The sequence below is a fragment of the Phacochoerus africanus genome, chromosome 15, assembly GCF_016906955.1.
Source record: "Phacochoerus africanus isolate WHEZ1 chromosome 15, ROS_Pafr_v1, whole genome shotgun sequence".
NCBI classification, from domain to species: Eukaryota; Metazoa; Chordata; class Mammalia; order Artiodactyla; family Suidae; genus Phacochoerus; species Phacochoerus africanus.
In genome coordinates, this window is record NC_062558.1 from 30107289 (window position 1) to 30131194 (window position 23906).

Here is a 23906-nt window from a genome sequence, read left to right on the forward strand (position 1 = left end):
TGCTGTGGCTCTGGCGTAGGCCAGTGGCTACAGCTCCGGTTCGACCCCTAGCCTGGGAACCTCCATATGCCGCGGGAGTGGCCCAAGAAATAGCAAAAAAAAAAAAAAAGAAAGAAAAAATCATCCCCTTCAGTGAGGTCTCCGGTGACATCCATCCCATGATCTCTATTATGTCTATGACAGCATAGCAGTTTATTCCAACACACCCCACCTGAACCAGTAAAGGTGAAAAGACTGGCAGCAGCAGTGCCGTTGAGGATGTGGACTGCTTCCATTGCTGGGAGAAGGGAGAACTGGAGAAGCTGTCTGGCAGTACCTGCTACAGCGTAACACATGCATCCTCTGTGATTCACAGTCACACTCGGGGTATTATCCCCAACAGAAGTGGACGTCATGTCTCTCAAAAGATAGTCACACGAATGTTCATCATAGCTTTATTTGTAATAGCTCAGTTAGGAAGCGATCTAGATGTCCATGTACAGAATGAGGGGTGAGTTGTAATGTTTACACAGCTTTTGCTGCCACACAGCACTGAAAGAAATGAGCTGCCGGTCTGTGCAGCAACACAGATGGTCTCAGAGATGTGCTGAGTGAAAGAGGCCAGGCAGAGCACACGATGTGTGATTGCACTTGTGTCAAGTTCAGAATCAGGCAGAACCCTCGGCTGGTGGGGCGGGGCGGGGGGGGGCAGCACCTCTGGGAGAGGCCCGGGGAGCCTTTGAAAATGTTCTGTGTTGTGAGCTGGGTGATGGTGATTGGGTTTATATATATTAAAAGTTTTTTATATGTATAAAAATTCAGGTCACAGACTTAAGGTGTGTATATTTTATTTATGTAAATTATCACTCAGAAATCCAAAGGAGATATGTAATGGGGTGATACCAGTGTTAGGTCACATGTATTGTAAGGCAGAGGGTGACAGTGGCCACTACAACCCCCAACCTTGTGGACTCCATCCTGTCCTGGGTGTTAAGGCCCTCTCCCTTTCGTCTTCCCGGAAAGTCAGCTCAGTAGGTATGACTCTCCTGTCACCTTTCCAGCTAAGGTACACTCTTTCTGTGAAAAGGAAGTGGGGAGGAGACTGGGGGAGCGTGTTGTTCTGAGGGGCTGGGGGTCATTGTGATTTGTCAGGGTGACCCGGTGCCCCCTCACCCCATTGTGCCTCCTGCTTCTTGCAGATAAGCAATCCAGCAGTGCTTCCTTGGAGACCCTGTTAGCACTTCTGCAGGCAGAAGGGGCCAAGATCGAGGAAGACACAGAGGTAAATAAAGCTGGCTGGCCCAGTACAGTGGCCTGGGCAGTCCTTCTGGACCCATTGTCCATGGCCAGATAGGAGGCTGCACAGGAGTGGGCCATCTGGCCCTGAGGTAAGGAGCACATGCCGCACCATGAATCGGCACCTGTCCTGTGGGGGCCAAAGGCTGAGTTCCCCCTGGTCTGAGTCAGCTGGTGGGGCAGAGCATGTTGGCACGGCCAGCTGAGCATCTGAGGCTCACGCCTCACTAAGCGGTAACGAAATGAGTCAGGGTCAAAGTTGTTGTTTGTAGGGGGTTGGTAGGTTGTGTGGTCTGATTAATGATCAGGCGGAGGGGGTGCGAGGAGGGAGCCCTAACGGGCGCGAGCAAGTTTCTGTCCTGCTGACCCGGAGTGGGACGAGTGTGTCAGGACGAGTGTGTCAGGACGCAGCCGCTGGAGGGAAGGGAGGGAAGGAAGCGTTGGCTTAATGACTTCCTCTAGGACTGGGGACTTAGCTGCTTGCGCCCCCTTCATTTGAAGGCTGGCTCTCTGCAAGGCCTGCTGCCTGTCCAGCTGGCGGTTCCAAAGGGTTGGGCAGGTGGGACCTGCCCACCTCTCTTCCCAACAGCTCTGCCTGGGTGGGGGCTCCCCCGGGGTCAGCCAGCGTCTGCCGCAGGAGCAGATGGGGCGGGGACGGGATAGGTGTTGGAGGGAAACTGGCCTGCCTCTTCCTGCGCCCTGGGTGGTTAAGGGGGCTTCCTTCCCTAACGGCCGGTCTGGCCCATACCTGGCTTTTTGCTGCCTCTTTCAGAACATGGCAGAGAAGTTTCTTGATGGAGAGCTTCCTCTGGACTCCTTCATTGATGTCTATCAGAACAAGAGGAAACTGGCCCACATGCGAAGAGTTAAAATCGAGAAGCTCCAGGAGATGGTGCTGAAGGGGCAGAGACTTCCCCAGGCCCCAGCGCCTGCCCCACTGCCACCCAGGGTGCCCGAGCCGGTGCCGGCTGTGCCCCTGCCCTACCCCACCCCAGAGGCCAGCGGGCCCCCCTCCGTCATGCCTCGGCGCATCCCGCCCCCACCACCCCCAGTGCCTGCAGGACGCTTAGCCACGCCGTTTACTGCCGCCGTGGGCTCGGGACAGGCCTTCCCGTACCCAGCGTCACAGTGCCCTCCCTTGCCACCCCGCGTGGGCCTCCCCCCGCAGCAAGGCTTCTCGCAGTTTGTGTCGCCGTACCCGCCAGCTCTGCCCCAGAGACCCCCGCCCCGGCTGCCTCCACACCAGCCAGGCTTCATCCTCCAGTGAGTGGCCCTCATCCTTCCTGGGGACTCCTCTGCCTGCGCTGCCGGCCGGGGCTCGCACACACGGAGGTGCAAGCGCCGGCTGCTTTGTCAGGGGCTCTGGTGCTCAGGCCCGGGCATCCATCTGGTTTTAGCCTGTAGGTCAGTGGTAAGTAGACATAGAACCCTGGTTTTGGACACCTAGGTGGTTGCGCACCGGGCCTTGGCCCGGCATCCCCGTGGTCGCGCTGGTTTGTGTTCTTAGTATGATTTCTAAGTCTGGTGTCGATGAACCCATGAGTTGGGTAAAAAAGCCCTCCTCATTCCCACTTAGGCTCGTGGTCCTCCCATCGCAGCATGGTTCATCATTTCTGCTTTATTTTCAAGACGGTTCTGTGTGTCCCAACCCACCACCCACCACGACTCCTGGTGGTGGTCAGTCAGGTGGGCCAGCCCAGAAGGTGCTTACTGACTCTGTGTGGGCTGGCGGGCCTCACAGTCTCCCCCTCCCCAACCCTGGATGCTTCAGAGCCACCTGCAGAGTTTGCACTTGGCCCTCTGCCACATCCAGAACCCAGGCGCTTTGCGGCGGGTGAGGAGATGGGTGCGAGCTGGCCTTTTGCACAGCAGATGTAATGTCTCCAGCTCCTCCTCTGCCTCGAGCCAGCCCCTGAGGGTTTCTATGAAGAAATGTTCCTCTAATATTTTTACTACATGTGTAATTGTCCTGTTTTATATTGAGAAAGAAAACTTTTTTGACCACAAGACCATTCAGGGAAACTTTATAAAAAATGCACATATTGTTTTGAGAGGTTGAGATGCAGATAAAGTGGATGTAGTTTCCTTTCTTGCAAGTAGTGCACGGTTGCACCCTCGGGAGGCCGTGCTGTGCCTTAGCTTCACCTGGTGCAGGTGGGGGGCAGGCCAGGCTGTGGGGTGGTGTCACCAGTTGCCGCTGCTGCCCCAGCAGCTCTGTGTTCTCGGAGGGGCTTGTCTGTGTCCGATGTCATGTTGCAGGTGGAAGAAAAGTCCACCCACCTTAACCAGGATACTCTTAGCCAATATCCTCTGCCTCCCGCTGGGCATCAGGGCACAGATGGGGCAGGGGTGCGACAGAGGGTTACCCGTGGGGTCTCGAGAAAGCCAGCCGCTGGCCATCAGAGAGGGTGCCAGCAGCTCTGCTGCTCTTGCTACACCCCAGGCTCTCCCTGACCCTCTGGTTCTCATCTACACGTGCCATGTGTGCTGGATTCCCAGGGCCCAGGGGTAGTGTTACCACCATCCTGTTGACAAAAAAGGCCCATATGCTCAGTTATGGTACTGGCCCTGGCCTGTGACTACCCACCTGGCTACTACTCAGGTGACAGAATGCAGACAGAGCTGAAACCAGTTCTGTCCAAGCAGACCACGGGCGAGGCCACCAACCTTTGTCCTCAGTTATTGTACAGTTATATTCCTGGACTTGAACTCTACTGTGTCAGGACTGTTTTTAAGGAGAACAGCCGAACAGGACGATTTACTGCCCTGCCAATCGGGTGGGCCTGCCACGTCTGTGAATCTGGAGAGAGGCCACCCACCCCTACCTCTGCCATCTGCCCCAGCTTTGGGGGGTGCCCACCGCCCACACGGGGCACAGCCAAATGTGCCAGCTTGGCATTGATGTGGGGAAGGGGTTGCCCGGCTGGCCTCAGCATCTCCAGGGCCACATCTGAGCTAGGGTTGTAAAGTTGTAAGACCCTTTTTAATAAACGGAATTGTTGGTAACAGCCCTGTCCTCTGTTTGCCTGGGGAGTGTCCGTGACGTGTCTGGTTGTGGAACATCAACTGCGAAGCTGACTGGTGTAACTCCTGAAGTTAAGCCAAAGGCCATGGAGATGGCTGAAACGTCCACCTGGCCCAGGGTCCCAGGCACTGTTTTTATGAGATTCTTAAATGTCAGTAAGAGGCAGGAGTGTGTTTCTGTGCCAGAGGCGTCTTTGGGGTCTGGGTCACCCTGCCCGGGGCCTTGCAGCAGGGGCCTCAGGGTGCCCTCAGAGCCGGGTCCCTCCCTGGCTTCTGTCCACAGGGCCAGCTGCACTGCTGAGGGGAACTCTAGTAGGACTCTGCTCATTTCCAGTAAATGATAGAATTGTTTAGCCAGCATTTTGCTCTGGGAACTTGCCCACATGTGTTTAAAGGTGACCTGTGGCCAAGTCACTTGCTGCTGGAGGCTGGGAGGAGGGACCCTCACCACCCATGGTGCTGGGTTGAGTTGTGTCAGGCCTTTGGGTCCCGGGGAGGGACTTGCTTTAGGGTGCTGGTGGGAGCATGAGGTGCAGGGAGAGCTGCCTGTGAAAGCTCCCCGTCCCTGTCTCCAGCCAGATGCCATCCCCTTCAGGTCACTGCTGTGAGGGCATCTAGGAGACACTGCTGTGGTTTTTCCCGTAAGAGGGAAGCTTTCCCTGAGAAGCCAACTTGCTTTAAGAGAATGTGTCTGACAGTTTTTTCTTCTCTCAGTAGCTGCTAGGGAACTTACCATCAAATCTGCAGTCCACGCTCAGTGGGCCGCTGTGCTGGACTCTACTTGACTCTTGCTCACAGGCCACGCTGCTCCTCTCCTCCCTCCTCTGGGCCCCTCGGCTCATGGGATGTCCAGGGAGGACCAGTGCCCGACCTCAACCAGAGCGGTAGGTGGTACAGTGACCCCGAGGCCATGCACTGGGGCTCCAGTTAGAGGCAGACTCACTGGGGACTTGTGTAGTCAGCGCAGACCATTTTTCATTGGTTTGTGTGTGGTAGAATCGCCTCCTTTAAAGTCTGTTTGCTGAAGCCGTTTCCTTTGCGCACAGGGACCAGACACTGCTCTGGGGCCCTTCCTGTTCCTGGAGGTTAGTTTTCAAAGCACTCTCTCACCTCACCCACCTGCACCCTCACAGCCACGCTAGAGGGCAGCCAGGCCCCACGTCATCCTCCAGGAAACAGGCACAGGGACTGGGATGCTTGCCTGAGGCCACGTGGCAGGAGCCAACCAAAGCAACCATCTCCCCTGACCTGTCTTCTGGCTCCATAAGTGCTGGTGACCTGGGGGGAGGGGCATGGTTTCTGAGGACACTGGGTGCTCCTGGGGAAGGTGGGGTGCGGACACAGCCAGCTGTACTCAGGAACCTAATTAAGTTCTCCAATTTAAAGGCTGTGTGTGGCCGCCACAGTCTAGTCCAGCCAGGGGCCAGGGTCACCGGCACCAGACTCAGACATGCGTGAGAAGTCAGCCTCACCCCCTCCCTTCCTGAAAGAGGCATGGCTTCCAACAGGGCAGGGGGAGGGGGCCTCTGGCTGGACCTGTGGCTTCTCAGAAAAGCCTCAAGACTCACCAGACAGGTGTCCCAGAGTCACAGACCTCACAGGGAACAAGCCAGACGCTTGACAGAACGAGAAGCAGCACCAGCAAGGCTTTCTGGGCTCCAGTGCTCCACTTCGCCTGCAGGAACTAAGTGGTTCCCTTCCCTGCCCAGCCTCTTGGCCCCGGAGAAATGAACAAGCAGGTGCAGCCCCTCATGGTGGGGGGCAAGGTGGCAACAGTCAAAGTGCGTTTTATTGCCAATCTGACATTTCCACACAAGGAAACACTAAATGCAAACCAGAGCTGACTCCTTGTGCTCATCTCCAGACCGAGCTTTTCCCTTCCCTTCCCATGATGGAGGCACTCATGGGGAGGACGTTTGTTCGTCCAAGCCTTCCTCCCTCTGGGGGGGCCTGGCCAAGCGGAGGCCTCTCCGTGCAGAGCACAGGGTGCCTGGGATCTGCACAGCAAGCAGGTGGCTCCTAGGGTCTGGGCTTTTTCTGGCTGAGCTGGACAGGCCTTAAGGAGGGCTGGAAAGCACCCAGGGCAGGTAAGGATGGAGGAGGTGAGGGGCGAGGGAGGTGGGCATGGAGAGGGGCAGCTGGATCAGAAAGAAAAACGGAGCAGGAGGGTCACCACAGATTCTGGCAGGAACAGGGGCTCCAGGACGGCAGCACTGTCCCGGACAGACTTGGGGCTCAGCAGCAGTGCCTGGCCCGCCTCTTCCTAGACAAGGGTCTCATCGCCCTTGGCATTCACATCACTGATGCCCTAAAGTAAGGAGCAAGGGGCAATGCACCAGCCTACCCGAGAGCATCCTGCTTTTGCCTGAAGCCACACCAGGTCCTGTCTCCATGGAACCTGTGCCCCAAGAAGGCCATGGACAGGGGATGTCTTACCCTTGTCCCAACAGTCAGCATAGACCATCTTCTTTCTGCTCATATTCAAAGGGTAGGGGAGACGCTGCCCAAACCCCCAGCCAAGGGCCCTGCTTTCCAGTGTGCTGAACACGAACTCATAAAAGATCTAACTCAAAATATTAAAACCGCTGTGTATTTCCCAAAGAGCCGTGGCTCAGGCCTGCTGGGTCCTGGCTGCTCTCACAAGTTCTGCTGCAGATAAATAGGCTCTTGTCTGGAACTGCTCCAGTCTGCCCTGAACCCTTGGGCTCAGCGGGGGCTGGGCAGCTCCAGGACACTGATCCAGGCTGTGAGGCAGGGGGCTGGGCCTCTCAGAGGCTCCTCAGCCACAAGGCCCAGGCCTGCCTGTCAGCCTCCTCGCTCGACCCCTTGGGGGCCTAGTAGTTCACGAGTTGAGCAGAGTAGATGCCATCTTTTTTGTCGAGCTGCAGGAGTCAAAGGTAGGGGGGCTCAGTGGCCACAGCCAGGAGTGCATGACATACCCTGGGCGAGGCCCCAGTACCCCCTGCTTCTCCTCGGCACCTGCCAAGCACCCCATGTTGATGGGGCGTGTCTGCTCCTGCGGGTCAGTGGTTTCTGACCTTCCCCAAGGCCTGGTGCCCCGCAGACCTGGGAGCAGAGGCCAGGACAGCACCCCAAGGGGCCCCTCTTTTCACCCCCTCCCAGCACTGATGCCTGGCACCTGGTGGTCCTGTCTGGGGGTCACGCTGGGCTTCTGGGCCAGGGGTGGCTTCTTGGAGGTCCCACTGTGGGGGGCGGCGCTGGGCCGGCTGGGCTCCTCTTCACTGGGCGTCCCCACGGCCCCGGCCAGCATGTAATGCTGCTTCCGCAGCTCTCCCAGCCGCACCCGCTCCACCTCCAGGGTTTTCTCCAGCTCCAGGACCCGCACCTGCAGTCCGGCACAGGCACTCAGCAGGTGCCCTTCTCGGAGCTCAGCCACGGGAGAGGGACAGGTGTGAGGGTGGGAGGGGGCAGGGCCTACCTGGGTCTCCATCTCCTGCTTCTTCAGCTTGATGAGGGAGAGGCCAGAAAAGTCCATGGTGTCTGTGGCCAGAGGGGGCTGGATAAGTGTCTGGGCGCCCACCCCAACCCCCGCGCCCACCCCACACCAAGGCCTGGCACTCGCCTCTGTCCTCAATCTGTTCCTGGCCTGACTTGGTGGAGGCCACCACGTTGGCAGCCATCTCGTTGACGGTGCGTGAGCACTCCTGCAGGCGACTCAGGTGGGGGCTGTGCTTGTCGGCCTTCACCTGGGGAGCCGGGGGGCAGGTCAGGGTGGGCCACCAGGCTCACACCCCCACCCCGTGGTGCCTCTGCCACAGCCAGGAGCTGAGGAACCCGCAGTGAGAGGCCAGGCTGAGCCCAGAGCCTCACCTTGGAGGCCGCCACCAGCTGGGCTGTGCTGGCTGCGATCTCGTGGGAGCAGACGATGAGCTCCTCGTACTTGCCCGTGTGAAGCACCACCTTGTCGGCTGACTCCCTGTGGGTGGAGTCAGGCAGGGGCTGGGTCCTTGACCCCTGGGCAGCTGGGCCGCTCCCACACTCCCTCCCCAGACCCTGAACACCACACACCCTGCCCCCCACCCCCACCTGGGGCGACATACACCAGCTGCGTGGCTCCCCAGCCCACGGCCTTGGAGGCAGAGATGAGACCTTCCGTCCACCTTGAGTTCTTGGCATAAAATTCCTGCTGTGTGGCTGCCCCCTAGTGGCAACAAGAAGGCAGGGCGAACCAGTCAAGGACATCATAGGGTGGCAACAGCCACTGGGCAAATTCCTGGGCCTTTGGTGGAGTAGGGTAGGAAGGTGGTGTGTTCAGCTGGGGTTTCCAGGTGTGCTGCACACATTGGGAGCGTCTGCCACCATTCTGCACGCTTCCGGCATCTTGTGCCCAAAAGGAGCCCCAGTGTCAGCTTAAGCCACAGGGTGGTGTGGTCTTGGATGAAGAGGGCTCTGGGGTCAGGCCCCTTTCAGGAATCTGTCCCTCGTTGGCCCCGCTGTGTGGCTTGCCCATTAGGGAGGGGTCCCACCTGACCCAGCCAAGGACACCGCATCAGGCCAACACCCAGCTCACCCTGCCGCTCTCCACAATCTCCTTCTGCAGGCTGGTGGACGTTGTTACCAGGAGCCGGATGGCCTGCCAAAATCAAACACATCACTCTCAGGCGGCCCTGCCAGGTACAGGGCCCATCCTGGGTCCCAGCCACTCACCTTCATCAAGTCTGTGCAGGAATTGAGGATCCTGGGGGGAGCAGAAGGAGCGGAGAAGAGAAAGAGAAGGAATTGTAATGCGGCCCCAGAAGCCACTGAGCGGGGCATAAGGGGCCTGGTGCTCCTCAAGTGGGTCCACAGGGCAGGGTGTGCAGCCGCTGAGAGGGCAGAACCCGCCACGGACACAGGAAAGCTGTGGGGAACCCTCCCTAAGGGGACTGGGAAGCAAACATGGGGCTCACCTCTCATTCACCTCCAGCTTCACCCCAGAGCTGGCATGGCGGGCCTGGTTCATCATGTCCTACACCCAATGACAGAGCTTTGAGTGGGCTTGGGAGGAGGGCAGCGTGGGAGGAAGTGGGATACCCGCACTGGACCAGCCTCCCTATCAGCCCCTGGGTGAGGAGTGGGGGGTGGGAGGAAGGGCAAGACAGGACGGGAAAGCCAGGGCCCCACCCACCCCTCCCAGCTCTGACCTCCTAGCCTCTCTTCGTCCCTCGCATGGAGGCCAAGTGCTGAGGCAGGTGCAGCCTGCATCCAGGCAACCCCTAGACCTCAAGCACCCTGGTCCTCACCTCTATCCTCCGAACGGCATCTTCGATAGCCGCAGACGTGGCCGCCATCTCCTTGTCCACCATAGCCCCAAGCTCCTCCTGACGCACATCCAAGCTCTTAGGCTTCAGCTCCTAAGGGATGAGGGCATCCAGGAGTCAGACAGGGTGGATGCAACCCCACAGAGACTGGGAGACAGGCCCGGGCAGTGCTGGCTCTGCGCATGAGCACCTGTTCAGCCCAAACTGGAAGAAGATGCACAGTTGGGGACCCAGGCCCCACCCCGGCCCCGCTGCCCCTTCCAGACCCTGGTCCATGCTTGCCGTCCTGGCTGCACACCTTACCTGGCCCAGCTGAAGGATGCCCTGCAGAGGGGTCCGCACCCGGCTGGGCTGGGCCTGCAACAGAGCCTGCTGATCCTGCAGCTGGCCCACGAGCTCCAGAGCCCGGGCCCCACACTCCTTGCAGGTGTCAATCAGGCCTGGGGGGAGCAGATAGTGAGGGGAGCAGGGGCTGAGAGCCCTGGACGACCCCTGGTCTGATGCCTCGGCCCGTCTGCAGTACCCTCTTTTCCTGGGTCTGCTGTGAACATGCACATGACACAAGCCTGGGCCCACTTACGGTCAGCAGGGTCAGTGGGGGCCAGGTGGGAGGTGGCACCGCCATGGACGATGGTGTCTGCAGCCAGGTGGGAGAACCGGGTCAGGGCTGCCACCAGGGCAGAGGCATCTGTGCAGGGAGGACAAGGAACCCTAATGCTGCTACCTCATGGCAGGCTGTACCCTTCCCCTGCCCAGCAAGACAAGACAGGCACCAGCACCCCAGCTTGCAGAGGTGGGGTGTCACTAGGCCAAGGTCATACAGCTAGAAATCAGCAGAGCAAGACCAAACCTGTCCTCAGACCCAGAGAACAGGGTTCAGGGTTGGGGAGGTGGGTATCTGCTCAGCTTCCTGAAGAAGCACCCATGTGGGGAACCTCCCCAAAGGCAGGAGGTGGCAATGGCCGTGGGACCTGGCCCACCACCGCTGGCTGCCTCTGCCCTGCCCCACCCTGTCCCTGCGGCTCCACTCACCTGCCCTGGAGGTCAGGTACTGAGCATGGCCCTTCTCCAGGGCACTCATGGAGTCCAGGGCTGCCTGGGCCCTGCTCACCAGGTAATCTGCAAGCAGGGAGAAGTAAGGGGTGGCGCTGGGCCTGAGGTCCCACCACCCTTCCACCCACCTCCCTCAGGGTGGGAAGAGGAAAGGGCAATGGCCAGAGTGTCTGCACGTGCCCCTACCCGGGGAGCTGGTGCAGCGCAGGTGCAGGGGGTCGTCCAGCTTGCCCATGGCGTCCTGCAGGATGCGCTCGGCCTCAGCAGCAGTGCCCCGGAGCATTGCAAACTGCTCATCTAGGAGTCTCTGCTGCAGCCTCTGCTCCTGAAACTCCTAGCCGGAGAGGGGAGAGGCAGCTTAGACCTCCACCCTGGGGTCCCCCCAGGGTCAGCCAGCCAGACCCCAGGAGACCCTCCTGGGAAGGGGGGGGGGTCTGAAAAGAGGCCCTGTTCCACCCCCAGTGCTTGGGCTGCTCTCTCAAGAGTGGGGCGGCCGTCCGGGAATTCTGCCTGGGTTCAGCTGTTACAGAAAGTGAAGGTGGAAACGGGCCAGGGTGGGGGCAAGAATCAGGTGGGGGCAAGGGCCAGGCCCGCTACCTTGTCCGCCAGCCGCCCCTGCAGTTCATTCCTCTCCTGGGAGCTGCGCTGCTGCTCCTGGCTCAGCGCCGCCTCCTTCTCCCGAACCAGGCTCTGGGCTGCCAGCAGGTCAGCCTCCCGCTGCCGCACAGTGCTGCTCAGTGCATCCTTCTCCACGCTCAGGGTGTCCAGTCTCGAGCTCAGCTCCGACCCGCTCTGTGAACATCTGGCACATGAGCAGGGCTGGCATTCCAGAGGCCCCGCTTGCCCTCACCCCCACTTGCCCTCACCCCCACCCAAGTTTAGACAATTCCTAGGGCCCCATTAGACTGAGAGCTGACTAAGCGACAAGGACCAGGTCCCATTTCCAGAGCAGACCCCGAGCGACACCCAAGACCACTGAGGTCCCCTCTGAACCAACCGCAACTCCCCATCCTGAGAGGCCACCACACCTGCTCTGTGCGGCTCAGGGCCTCCTGCACGCGCACCAGCTCTGCTGCCTTGGCCTCCAGCTCCCTCTTGAGCTTCTCCAGCTGGTCACTCTGCTCCTCCAGCTGGGATGGGATGGGACATGACATCACTAGGGCAGTAGAGTTGCAGGACTCCAGTGTTGAGGGGAGCCACTCCAGGGTGAGGGGAGCCATGAGGCAGGATCTGTGCTCGCAGGACGTACCTTCATCTCCGACTCCCGTTTCACCTGCTCCACCTGGAAGGCCAGCTGCTCCTTCACCCGTGCCACCTCCTCCTGGCTCTGCTGCGTCACAGTCAGCTGCTTGGCGGTGTCTGCGTTCTGCACAGGCCGACAGGCTGTGGCTCAGGCCCTGCCCTGCTCAGGGTCCCCCTCTCCCAAGGCTCTGCCTCGGTGCCCAGCCTACCTTTCTGAGAAGCTCGGCGTGTGTGTTGATGAGCTCACTGTGCTTTTCCTTCAGCTTGTTGTAGCGTGCCTCCGTGGCACTGGCCTTCTCTGCGGGGGAAGGGGAGGCCGTGAACCCCATTCTGGTGGCCTGACCCCCACCCTGCGCCCGCCCGCGCCCGCGCACGCACTCTCGGCCTCCTCGCGTAGGCCCTGGTTCCGCTCGCCCTCCAGCTGGGCAGCGCGCAGCTGGGACAGCTCGTGGCGGAGCTGCTCGTTGTCCACCAGGGCCTTCTGCTTCTGCTTCCGCTGCTCCTCCAGCTCTGCCTCCAGTGCGTTCACCTGGCCCTTCAGCTGCGAGATGTACCGCTGGGCCTGTGGGGCAGGAGGGGCATGGCCGAGGGTCCTGTGGGCGGGGCAGCTGCACAGCCCAACCCCTCTGGCCACGCCCTCACCTCCAGCTTGATCTTGTCCAGCTCTGCACGGAGGGTCTCCACTTCCCTCTTCAAGCTCTCGATCTGGAGGTCCCTGGAGACAGAGGTCAGACAGGGTTTTCCAAGGCCCAGTCAGTCCTGGCGTTCAAGTTCCGTCAACCAGGACCATCAGGGGATCTCAGGGTCGTGTTTTCCATGTGGCCTTTCCGGACTATAGTTTGCTGTTTCCGGCCCTCCCTGTGCCATCGGCTACCCAGGCCCTCACCTGTCGTCCTTCATAGAGCCATTGGGGGGTCCAAACGTCTGCTCGAAGAGGTCAGCCACCACCTGCCACGGCAAAGCACAATGACCCCTGCCCCCACTCCCCCAAGCCTGGGGAGGGGAAGAAGGTTGAAGCCAGGTCACCCCTAATGCTCCATGCGAGAAGAGGACAGCTCACCGCTGGCTCCCCCGCGGGGGGCCCTGTGCTGATCTCAATGAGGTTCTCGGGTTCCTCATCCTCGGGGGCCTCCTCGGGGATCACCACCACGGGCTTGATGTGCTCGGCCAGCGCCGAAGCCCGCAGGAAATTGGGGGGTCCCTGCAGGGGTGGCAGGTGGAAACTGCTCAGCACTCTCCGCCCCCCGGCCAGGAAGCCCTCCCTCTGCCGAGCCCATAGCCTACATGGAGCCCCATGAGCGGCACCCCCACCAGGCACCGAGGTCCTCAAGCACACAGAGCCCAGAGCCCACGGCAGGAAAAGGGCTGCAGCCCGGCGGCAGCCTCTAGAGGGCGCAGTACCTCGGGCAGCCGGGGGATCTGGATGAGCCGCTTGAAGTAGAGCATGTCAGAAGCTCTGCGGAAGAAGTTTCTGAGGCTGCGGGGGAGGGATGCGGGCGGTCAGAGGAGCCAGGCCCCGGCCCGGCAGCCCCAGCCCATGTGGCCAGGAGCCACTGAATCTCTTCCCGGCCATCCTCAGCCCTGCCCAGTCTGCTACCTGTGAAACTGCTCGTGGAACCGGTCCCTGTGGCCTTGCAGGGTGTCTGCGGGGAGACCTGGGAGCAGAAAGGTGTAACGGGACTTCCTCTCTGCTCACTGCTCTCTGCCTAACACTTCAGATCCACTCCCTCCTCCACATTCTAGAAATCCGCAGAGATTAGTGAGATCACCTGCCGCCAAGCTGGGACACACCCCTCATGGGGAGGGCCAGCCAACCCCCCCCCCCCGCCCCCCGTGAAGGGCTCAGCTCTGGACTGGATGAGGGAAGGCAGGGGGACAGAAGCTCCACCCCAGCCCTGCTGTGTTGTCACACCGCTCTCTCTAGTTTGCCTGAGGTTGACGGTGGAGCGGCTCACAGACGCCCGGCCAGTGGCCCTTTCTGAACACTAAGGAGATGCCGCAGGCCGCCTCAGCAAGCGGGGTGAGGCCCACTGCCACCTCCAAGGCCAGATGCTTAAAGGAACCAAAACACGTAAAACTAGCAGCAGCTCTTCTCACTAAATCTTTGTTTTGGAAAATAGCAATTTTAATTTTTTTAATTTTATTCTTTTTTTAATGATTTTTATTTTTTTCCATTACAGCTGCTTTAGGAAAATAGCAATTTTTAAAATAACAAGTATATTATTTATGGTAATGGGTAATGAGCTTATTATTGCTATGCTTAATTAATAAATATCTCAAAGTTGCTTGGTTTCCATTCCTGATAGTGTCTATCAACACAGCTCCTCTGGGCTGACCCTCAGGGCCTGAGGCAAGCAGAATTGGGGGGAACTCACAGGAGTGCAGCTTGAACATGAGCTTGACAGTGTAGTGGTAGAGATGGCTGCAGTCCTGGATGACCTGGATGAGGGGCGCCAGGCGGCATTGGCCCGAGGACATCTGGGACACAGCAATGGCCGTGTTGAGCTGCCGGAACACTGCAAAAGAGAGGGTTGGGAGGAGGACACTGAGCACAGGGAGCCGGGAGAAGCAGGCGCAGAGCCCACTCTGGTCACAGGCATAGTGATGCCACTTTGAGGACAGTGGCTGAGCATAAGCCCTGGCTGTCATCTCATGGCACTGTCACAGCAACTTCAGGAGGTAGGTTTGAAGATGGGGCAATCGCCTGAGAAACCAGCTTTAGGGGTCCCGGATGGGCAGCGGGACTCTACTCCAGGCCCTGGGACAGTGACGTGCTCCTCAAGGCTGGAATGGACCCCCTGTGCTGAAACTGCCACAGACCGAGGCCCACTGGGCCCATGAACGAGAGTGACGACAAGGTGGGGGCAAATGAAACCCAGCTCAGCTTGGCCAGGGCTTCCCGAGCGCCTCCAGGTTGATGGGCCCAGGATGTGGAGGGACAGGGTGACTTTGACTGTCCTGCACCCATGGGCCTCCAGCTCCCCCTGAATCTTAGGGAAGGATGGAGACCTGGGCTTGGTCTGTTTCACAGCAGCGGTTCTCACTCAAGATGCAGTTCTGCAAACCCCAAGGGACCCCCAAACTTCACTTGCACCTGGGGTCAATCTCCCCTGCCCCCAAGAACCAGCCTTTCTTTCATCCAATGGACCAAATAGGAGGAGAAGGGACAGATATACCGAATTCTTAATTATGTGCCACATCAAGTACATTTTCCTTGTAAAAAATGAAAATACACGCAAGGAGTTCCTGCTGTGGCACAGTGGGTTAAGAACGTGCAGCGGTTTGGATCACTGTGGTGGTGTGGGTTTGATCCCCAGCTGGCACAGTGGGTTAAGGATCCCCATTGCTGCACCTGTAGCATAGGTCACAGCTGCAGCTTGGAGTCAATTCCTGGCCCAGGAACTCCACATGCTGTGGGTATGGCCATAAAATAATTAATTAAAAAAATTAAATACCCATGAAATACTATGTAGAGTTTTAAATACATCATAGTCACTTATCATCTGAGGGGTGTTCAGGACACTTCCCGTTTGGGGCTGTTACAAACCCCCTCACACTCTTTCTCAGGGATATGGTGGCATGTGGGGTGGGGTGCCCACCTCCCCTCAAGGGGAACACTGGGCGAGGCACATCTCTGCAGGACGGCTGCCCCCCAGACTCAGCCAGCCTCAGAGTGCGGAACCTGGCAGGCCAGGAGGCTGCCAGACCCACCTCTTTCTAACTCTGATTTCCCTTAAAAAGGCATTTGCTTTTCACTCTCCTATGGAGAGCACTGAGTCACCCACAAGTTGTTCTGCCCAAACAATGACCTCTGCAGCCCAGGGAGGGTGAGCCCCCTGAGGTTTCCCGACTGGGAACAGGCCTTTTACAGCAGGGAATGGGCGAGACGGCCCAAGGCAGCTGTCTCAGGGCAGGCTCTGCAGACCCGAGTCCAGAGGGAGATGGATCAGGAACCTGAAGAGGCTCCTGGCAGCGCCCCCTCCCACCCCCACTCTCCCTGCCTTGAGGCCAATGGAGTGGGTTTCATTTAGCTGAGATCTTGCCCTGGACAGACCGTGGTCGGGGGGCCTGGCGTCCTGCAGGGGCAGTAGAGGCCTCTCCTCCTGGTGCTTTGGGGGCACCTCCCCTGGAGGCCCTGTGACCTGCTTCTGGCGGGGGCGTGGACCCCTGGGGGCAGGTGCGGTCATCAGTGGTAAGTCAGGCTGGCCTCCTGGAGGCGGCAGGCCTCTCTCCCTCTGGTCCCAACCCCAGCCCCGGAGACTGACCCCCAGACCCTGGATCTGGCCGGCTCACCTGATTCGGAGAGCTTCAGCTCACAATCCATGTAATCAAACATCTCCACGGTGAGCTGAAAGCTACGGACAGAGGGAAGGAGGAAGGAGGAGGGAGGGCTGAGAGGCAGGGTCTGTGAGACCAGCACCACCCCCACCCCCCCCCCCCACGTGGGAGGAGGGAACACAGTTCAAAACACACCTCTGCACAGACAGCAGTCCAACAGCCCCAGCGCCCAGTCCCAAGTATGCCCCATCCTTCAGCTTTAGCCTCATGTCCCAGGCACAGGATCTCAGCCCCGGACAGAAAACAGCCCCCGTGGGGACCCGGGTGAGGAACACTGCAGGGACAGATGGGGAAACCAAGGCACTCACATGTTGTTGACGTCAGTGCCAGCCGCCTTCTCCAGCACCTCGTCTGTCACCTCCAGGCCCGCAGGAAACTGGGGGTGCTGCAGAAAGGACACCACCACTCAACCGCAGCCCCGTTTGGCTCTGGCCCAGACCCACTTCCAGTTTTTGAGGGAGGGGGAGGGGTGGGAGAAGCCCCCCAGCCTATGGAGCCACCATCTGCCCAGATGACCCGGGGAGAGGGGACAAGGACGTCCAGCCAGGGCGCAGAGTGGGACTGAGACCACCACCTATGTCTAGAAAAGCCTCAGGGCCTTAGGACAGTCCCCTGGGGTCAGGCCAGGACAGACCCTACCCTCCACGATGTCCCAGGACATCACAGAGGGAAGAGCCCAGGGCCCCTCCAGCCCCACGACTCCTGAGGAAACTACCTTGAGGTGGAAGGAGATCTTGGTCAGCAAGAGTTTGGTGTACACGTTCACTAGCTGTCCATAGCGGTCATGCAGATGCCCCTGTGGAGAAAGGCAGGGGAAAGATGCGTCTGGAACACGTCCAGGAATTCCTCAGGGCAAACAAGGAAGCTGAGGCCAGAAGACGCAAGGTGACCAGGGAGGTATCATTCCTTCACCCACCCACGCTGTCACTTATTCATTCAACAAACATTGCTCAACCCTGTAGAGGCGGCCAAACTTCTTTCCCAAGAGCCTCTGCCAACTCCCTCTCTGCCTATTGCTCTCTCTTCTTATTCTTGCCAAAGAAACTCTTGTGACAAGAGAGCTCTTTGTTCAGGGCAAGAGGCCAGCTCAGAGTTGGGATACTTTATTAAAATGCTGGTGGCAGCCAGGGAGGCACATTCTAACAGGCGCGTGTACACATCCTCCCTGATGCCTCCTCTGTCACCTCCAAACACCACATCCCTCGTGGCCACACCAGCTGAGCCTGCGTCTGCAAATGGCACCAGGGACACTGGTTTTCTTACTTTGAGGGGCTTTCTCTCTGTAGGCCAGACAGTTCCCAGGGCCCCAGCAGTGTTCCCAGAGGACAAGCAAGGCCAAAGGCCCTCTCTCCACCCAGGTGACCCCCTAGCTCCCAAGTGTCATGGAGTGAACTAGAATGCAAGCTCCTGGGGCTCTGACATGTCACAGTGGATGACAATCTTCTGGGGAGCTTGCTGACAATGCAGATGTCCAAGATTCAGAAGCTGCTGGGCCTGGGGGCCGGGAGTCTGGGCTCAGGGTGGGGACACTGCCACATCTCCCAGCTCACTCGGACTAAAGGGCTGGTGACCTCCGGAGCCAGAGGGCCCATGAATGATGCATTTGGAACTTTCCATGCCAGGCCCTAAAAGCGAGGCTACGCTTGCATTTACTGCTTTTCCTCTGTGGCCTCACATAATAATGGCTCTAACTCTGAGAGGAGGAGGACACCGGCCGCAGGGGCCCCATTCCCTCGGCTGTGCATGCTGGGGGCCCGAATGCCAAGCAGGATGGCAGTGGACATTCTGGGCAGTGCCATCTGCAGGGTGCCCACTCCCCACACCTACCCACAGGTCTCCAATCTCCCGAATGTTGCTCCGGTACCGCTGGCAGTCGTGCAGCACCTGCACAGAGCGGGGGTTCAGAGGGGAGGATGAAGGAGCCAGGCCCTTCCAGCAGGGGTCCTGAAACATGCTCCTTTGCCAGATGCGGTGCCGAGGGCAGGGGCACAGGGTGGGGGCTGCAGGCGGCTAGGCCAGCCCGGAGCCGAGGGACACAAACACAGAGACAATTTCTCATTTCAAAGGATATAGCTCTGCTTCCCTGGGGTGCTCGGGGGGTGGCAGAGGGAGGGCCCGGGGCCCTGGAAGTGTGAGGTGGCTGCAACAGGGTACCAGCGGGCAACAGCTACTCACATTGGGGTGCCCGTCTCGAAGGACCTTGTGGAGGACATGGCAGAACTTCCAGCTGAGGATGGAGCTGCTGGGAAGAGGTAGACCGATGGCATAGGACCAGAAAGTGAAGGCCCCCTTCTCGTGGTGAGTGCCCAGAATGATGCCTAGCAGGGTCAAGGCCAAGTGCAGGCAGCAGAGACTCAAGTGTGGGGAAGGTCAGGGTGTTCAGCAGGTGCAGCTGAACAAGTAACTGATGGCAGAGACACAGGCGGAAGGTGGGCCCTCTGCACGCCCCTCCCTCAGCCCAAGAGCCAGATTCTCAGCCCAGCAAGAAGAGGGCATGAATGTAGCAAAGCCCAAAGGCCTAAGACAACAGGCGGCTTCCTGAGATGGGACTCAGGGTCTGGACGGAGCTGAGCAAGGCTGCCCAAGGCCACAGGGGACACGCCTCATCAGGTCATTTGCAGTGCCCGCGGCTCCCCAAATTCATTCTCCCTGCCTCCCCCATGGGCCCACAGGGACAGAGGCCGGCTGGCCAGCAGGTGGGAGGATACGCCGGGCATGCTTTTCCTTCACAGGGGCTTCCTGGGTGTTGATGGCTTTGCTGATGCTGATGGCCTGGGAAGGAACAGAGGAGGCAGAGGTCAGAAAGCCACCTGGCAGCCCTCCTGGGAGAGACCCCCCACAGGGAGAAAGGGGGACACTGGACAGGACTGATTCTTCCCAATGGTTAATGGCGAGGAGAGAGATGAAGGGAAAATAGAAATTCTCTAATCCAAGCAAACCAGATTTCTCAAGACTTTTCTTCCTTTCTTGGGCACATGTACAGCATGCAGAAGTTCCCAGGTGCCAGGGATCAAACCCATGCCATAGCAGTGACCTGAGCCACAGCAGTGACAACGCCAGATCCTTAACCCACTGGGCCCACCAGGAAACACTAAGACTTTTCTTCCACCTGACAAATGCAGCTCAACAGCTAATGCTTAATGCTACAAAGCCACTGAGAGCTTCTGGGGGATGGGAAATAAGGACGGGAGCTGGCTGTGCTGCAGGAGAACAACTCTGGTTTGAAAGCTGCACGCGATTCCTTCTCCCTAGTAGGCGTGGCCCCTGGGCCCCAGGGGGGGCAGCCAGTTCCCACATGATGTTCTCCATCCAGTCTCTCCTCTGGGAGAGGCTGCCTTGGTCTGAGCCCTCACCGACCCCAAGATGCGTGTCACCTCCACTTTACCATGGGGCTTGGCCTGGAGAGATGAGGCCCCCATAGCCACGATGTGGAAACCAGGATAAAACAGGCCCCATCGCCTGTTTGCATGCACCCTAGTGGAGCGAGTCCAGACTCAGCTCCCAACCCCACTGACATAGATGGGAGATGCAGCCTCACCGGGAGTAGCAGGAAGGGGGAACCACTTAGCACACCTGCTGTTGCCACTCGGGCCCTGAGCAAGTGGCCATCTCATCCTTGACACAGGTCCCCTCCCATCTTCACCCACTGTTGTCTTATCTTGTCCCCTTAGCTCAATGCCTCCTCTTCCAAGAAGGCTTCCTGGATGGGACCACTCCCTCATCAAAGGCTGAGGGCACTTACTGTCACCCCCACAGGCCCTGGGTTACTCGTGGATATGTTTTAATCCTCCACCTGGCAGCAGGCCCTGTCAGCCTCGGTCCACTTGCCTAGGACTGAGTCGGGGGCATCCGTGCTTGTGGGCTGAGTGGGAAAAGCCACGGGTGCCAGTGGTGGGAGGACGGGGCAGGGTCCCTGACCAAGGCAGCCTCCTCTGCAGGCCAGTCCATTCTCCCAAGTCTGCCACAGGTCCTCCCACAGGACCCACACTGCCCTTTCCTCAGGCAGTCGACAGGGTCAGAGTGCTGGACTCTCACCCTGTAGCCCAGCCCTGCATGGACTTGCCCATAGCAGGCCCAGCAGGGGTGGGAGCAGGAGCTGGACGGGGCGGAGAGGGAGCCCTGGCGGTAGCCAGAGCTTGCTTTCTTTTCAACCCAGAGGCCACTCCTCTCTCCACCTCAGGCATGGGAACAATAGTAACTGCCCCTGCCGGGCACTGAGGCGACTTCACTCATCCACAGTCCTTTGTGACCTGACTGTGGGCCTGCTCTGCGAGACTGTGAGACTCCACAAGAAAAGCAACCCCTTGGGAGCCACGGTGCTTTCTGCTCAGACTGGCAGACCATGGGGCTGGTGGGGCTGGGCCCCTCGGCCCCTCCCACCCACCCACCCCAGCAAGGCCGGCTGACCTCCTTTCACACACAGCGCCCATTGTGGCCATTCATGGGGGCGCAGGGAGAGCAGGGCCTGCAGCACCCCACACCCCAGGCCCCCGGGGGGGGAGGGGGCATGCTCCCAGCATCAAGGCCAGGCTGGGACGGAGGCTCCAGCCTCGCTGTACTGGGGTCCTAAGAGAAACACGAACAGGCTCTGGCTTCTCTTATTCTTAAAGCCTCAGCAAGCCAGACACCAAAGGCTCCCTCACCATCTGCTCTGTGTTTGCCAATCCTCTGCCAGCACGACCTCCCCAGGGCCCCAGCGGCTGCCTTCTTTCCACAAGCATCCGTGTCAGAGAAGCTGGGTTGAGACTGACCTGCTCCTGGCCCGTGAGACCATCATCCCACACCAGGCGGAACTCTGCTCACAGCAGAGGCGAAGACGATGATGACCAAAAACTAGCAATTCCTGGTGCTCCCCTGCACCAGGCACAGGCGACACACTCCCAGCAACCACTCCAGCAAACGGTCATGAGCTCACTTTCCTTTTTTTGTGGGGGGGCACACCCATGGCATATGGAAGTTCCTGAGCTAGGGGTTGAATTGAAGCTGCAGCTGCTGGCCTATGAAACAGCCACAGCAACACAGGATCTGAGTTGCATCTGCGACCCACACCACAGCTCATGGCAACACCAGATCCTTGACCCACTGAGTGGGGCCAGAGATAGAACCTGAGTCCTCATGGATACTAGTTGGGTTCTTTACCACTGAGCTGCAATAGGAATTCCATAAGCCCACTTTCCTGATGAGGAAACTGAGGCTCAGGATGGTCAGGTATCTTGTCTGTACAGCTAATAAGGCAAGTCTGGCTGACTCCACACTGTGTGTCCTTAATGAGTCCCCTATACAGCTCCCAGGCACCCCCTCCAAGTACAGGTACAGAGCTGGGAAGAGATGGGCAACCAAAGTAGGGCAGGGGCAAGGGGGTAGGGGGCTTGCCTCCTCCACAGCAGCCAGCTCATGAGCTGGGAGGGCCTGTCTCTGGGGATGTGTAACCCCATCCCCCAGTCACCCTGACACCTGAGCTGGCTCTTCTTACAACAGCCACCTGGTCCCAAAGATCCGGGGCAAGAACAGAGCAGATTTAAAGCTACACATGCAAAGCAGACTGCCCAGGAGGCTGTGGATGCAAAGATGCAACCTGCAGACCCAGAGCAGAAACAAGGCACACCCTGAAGAAAAGGGCTGGCTGGGGTCCGGCAGAGCGGGCAGAGCTGGGGCCCCAGGTTAAGCATTCCCGCCTCTCAGCCTTTCCCCGAGGCCGCTAGGCACAGGCTCTTAATTCATCACTGGTCTATGGATGTACACTGAGCACCCTCTCACAGCTGGGCACTGGACCCCCAGGAAGAGCAGCTGCCCATCTCTGTGGACTCCACACACCTGTCACCTTCCTGCCACCGCCTTATTTAAATCTCCCCTGGTTTACGCTTCTCCGTGTCCTCCACATTTACCTACTGTCCATTCCCCCTGAGCCCACGTCAACACTGTGAGGGGAGCGTTCTGCCTCTCTGGGGCTGCTGCACCCCCAGCCCCCAAATGGTGCCTGGCACATGGAAGGTCTTCAAAAGCAGTGAGGGAGGCTCCGGGGACCCAGAGAGACGTGGTGACTCAGACACACACGGTATGGTCTATCTGGGCGCCAGGCCTCCTCCCATCCCCCGTCCCCGGGTGCCGCCAGCTCCCCGCACCGGCTGCAGGAACAGGGTCCCTCCCGGCGGGAACACGGCCCCGTTGTGTGCAGGCGGCAGATGTGTGTCCGGGAGGCCTCACAAGGAGGCACAGTGCTCACACAGAGGGGGTCTGTGGATGTTGTGCAGGCCTGCTTTTCCTACCAGGCGCAGTAGCCAAGCCCGTCCCAGGAGGGGACAGCAGGCCCCAGGACGCCGGTCACCTCCCCCGAATGTCCTGAGTGGGCCGCAGTGGTGGGGAGAGCACTGGGTTCCTTTCCTTAGCCCTGGAATCTGTGCTGTGCGATTCTGACTCGGCTTAGCTTCTAGGTTTACAGTTGGGACGCAGCTCTGACTGCAGCACTTGGTTCTGTCTACACAGCATGGCACTCTTGGTTCTGTCTACACAGTATAGTGTCCTCACACCTGCCCAATGGGTAACTATGGGGAAACTGAAGGATGAGGGGGAGTCAGAGGGGCACCAGGGCCCACTGTGTGGGTTCTCTCTAGTCTGTCAGCTTGAGAAAAGCTTCCCTCCACCCTGGTACAGCCACTGGGTGGCTCTGACAACAGAGAGTATAATCCCTCGCAACGGATGGGATCAATTACCATAGAGAGAGCCTTCCTGGAGAGAGAAGCTTTGAGTGGAAGGGATTGATTTGGGGTCTGGGTGTGGAAATGGAAGAGCCAGAGCTACTAGAGAGAGGGTGCTGGGGTGGGGCGGGATGGGGTGGGGAATATCTTAGGGATTTGTCTGTTTTTCTGACTTCCCATTTGATCTTTGAGTGGTGAGGGATTGGGGGCAGGGAGCAGCTCTCCCCACTTCTGAACTGAGGCAGCAAAGCAGGACAAGAGCAGTAACAGTGGGTCTGTGAGACCCCCAGACATGCCGAGGGAGACCCCAGGGGAGGGAGGGGGAGGGTCTGCAAAGGCAGCAGAGGGTGGGGAGACACACTTCCCAGACCCACGAGGGTAGCTGACTAAACGGCTTCATGGGCACTCAGACCACTGCCGCCCCTGCTGTGCTGGAAAAATCCAAGCCCAGGTCCCGGGGAACCACCTCATGGTGAGCAGCCTGCCCTCTGAAGGGTAGTGGAGGGACAATGCTGGTGGCGGCCACAGGCCAAGGGGCAGAAAGGCTCCAGCAGGCTCTGGAGACAAAGACAGAACCACTGGCACTGGGAAGCTTGCAGGAGGCATATTTCATACCACAAGGCCAGCAAACTGGCCTCAAAACTGAGTAACAAAACTATTTTTATCAAGTTCAGCCATGTGCCAGGCCCCAGGCCGAGTACCTCACTGGTATTCTCTCATTTAATCTCCTAAGTAACCTGGAAGCAGGTGGATGAGGAAATCAAAGCTCAAAACGGGAAATCCCTTGCTCAAGGTCATGACGATGAAATGCTGCCCTGGCGCTTGCACCATTCTAAGCACTGTCCCCCCGCAGACAGCACTCACACCACCCTCCCCCATTAACCTGGGTCTAGCAGTTCCCAAGGTGGCTGGGCAGCACTGGAACCCAGGCTGCCTGGCTCTGTAGACTGTCCCCTCAGCCACCGGGACCCTGGCCGACTCTCACTGGGAGAGGGGAGCCGTGCGCCAGCACAGACGT

The 23906-nt window shown here is 59.0% G+C and overlaps 2 protein-coding genes and 1 long non-coding RNA gene across 6 annotated transcripts in view; 1 reads left to right on the top strand and 2 right to left on the bottom strand.

The window, feature by feature from the left end:
- Positions 1-4281, top strand: part of VPS37B (VPS37B subunit of ESCRT-I) — a 32492-nt gene extending 28211 nt beyond the window's left edge. The window contains exons 3-4 of the mRNA XM_047761289.1: positions 1179-1261; positions 2048-4281. Coding sequence (XP_047617245.1) covers positions 1179-1261; positions 2048-2542 — 578 coding nt within the window. The 3' untranslated portion in view covers positions 2543-4281. The remainder of the gene's footprint in view (positions 1-1178; positions 1262-2047) is intronic.
- LOC125116251 (uncharacterized) lies at positions 421-2114 on the bottom strand. Its single transcript, XR_007132289.1, has 2 exons — positions 2024-2114; positions 421-1689 (listed from the first exon to the last, which is right to left on the bottom strand). It is a non-coding gene; the product is annotated as an uncharacterized LOC125116251 (long non-coding RNA).
- A 1789-nt stretch (positions 4282-6070) lies between the features above and the next one.
- Positions 6071-23906, bottom strand: part of HIP1R (huntingtin interacting protein 1 related) — a 28110-nt gene continuing 10274 nt past the window's right edge. Inside the window, exons 2-32 of one of the 4 annotated variants that reach the window (XM_047761285.1) lie at positions 18902-18965; positions 18369-18511; positions 18021-18077; positions 16909-16989; positions 16502-16578; positions 16149-16210; positions 14231-14371; positions 13453-13510; positions 13257-13332; positions 12916-13056; positions 12742-12803; positions 12498-12570; positions 12234-12417; positions 12065-12153; positions 11863-11979; positions 11642-11743; positions 11211-11405; positions 10800-10947; positions 10593-10679; positions 10141-10248; positions 9864-10000; positions 9543-9653; positions 9210-9268; positions 8968-8998; positions 8831-8893; positions 8361-8461; positions 8131-8236; positions 7883-8006; positions 7739-7800; positions 7439-7645; positions 6071-7181 (exon numbers count right to left, since the gene is read on the bottom strand). In XM_047761285.1, the coding sequence (XP_047617241.1) occupies positions 7134-7181; positions 7439-7645; positions 7739-7800; positions 7883-8006; positions 8131-8236; positions 8361-8461; positions 8831-8893; positions 8968-8998; positions 9210-9268; positions 9543-9653; positions 9864-10000; positions 10141-10248; positions 10593-10679; positions 10800-10947; positions 11211-11405; positions 11642-11743; positions 11863-11979; positions 12065-12153; positions 12234-12417; positions 12498-12570; positions 12742-12803; positions 12916-13056; positions 13257-13332; positions 13453-13510; positions 14231-14371; positions 16149-16210; positions 16502-16578; positions 16909-16989; positions 18021-18077; positions 18369-18511; positions 18902-18965 (3114 nt within the window). In that variant the 3' untranslated portion in view covers positions 6071-7133. Of the gene's footprint in view, positions 7182-7438; positions 7646-7738; positions 7801-7882; positions 8007-8130; positions 8237-8346; positions 8462-8830; positions 8894-8967; positions 8999-9209; positions 9269-9542; positions 9654-9863; positions 10001-10140; positions 10249-10592; positions 10680-10799; positions 10948-11210; positions 11406-11641; positions 11744-11862; positions 11980-12064; positions 12154-12233; positions 12418-12497; positions 12571-12741; positions 12804-12915; positions 13057-13256; positions 13333-13452; positions 13511-14230; positions 14372-16148; positions 16247-16328; positions 16468-16501; positions 16579-16908; positions 16990-18020; positions 18078-18368; positions 18512-18901; positions 18966-23906 lie in introns of those variants that run through there. The other 3 variants (XM_047761287.1, XM_047761288.1, XM_047761286.1) reach the window with 3 other exon arrangements.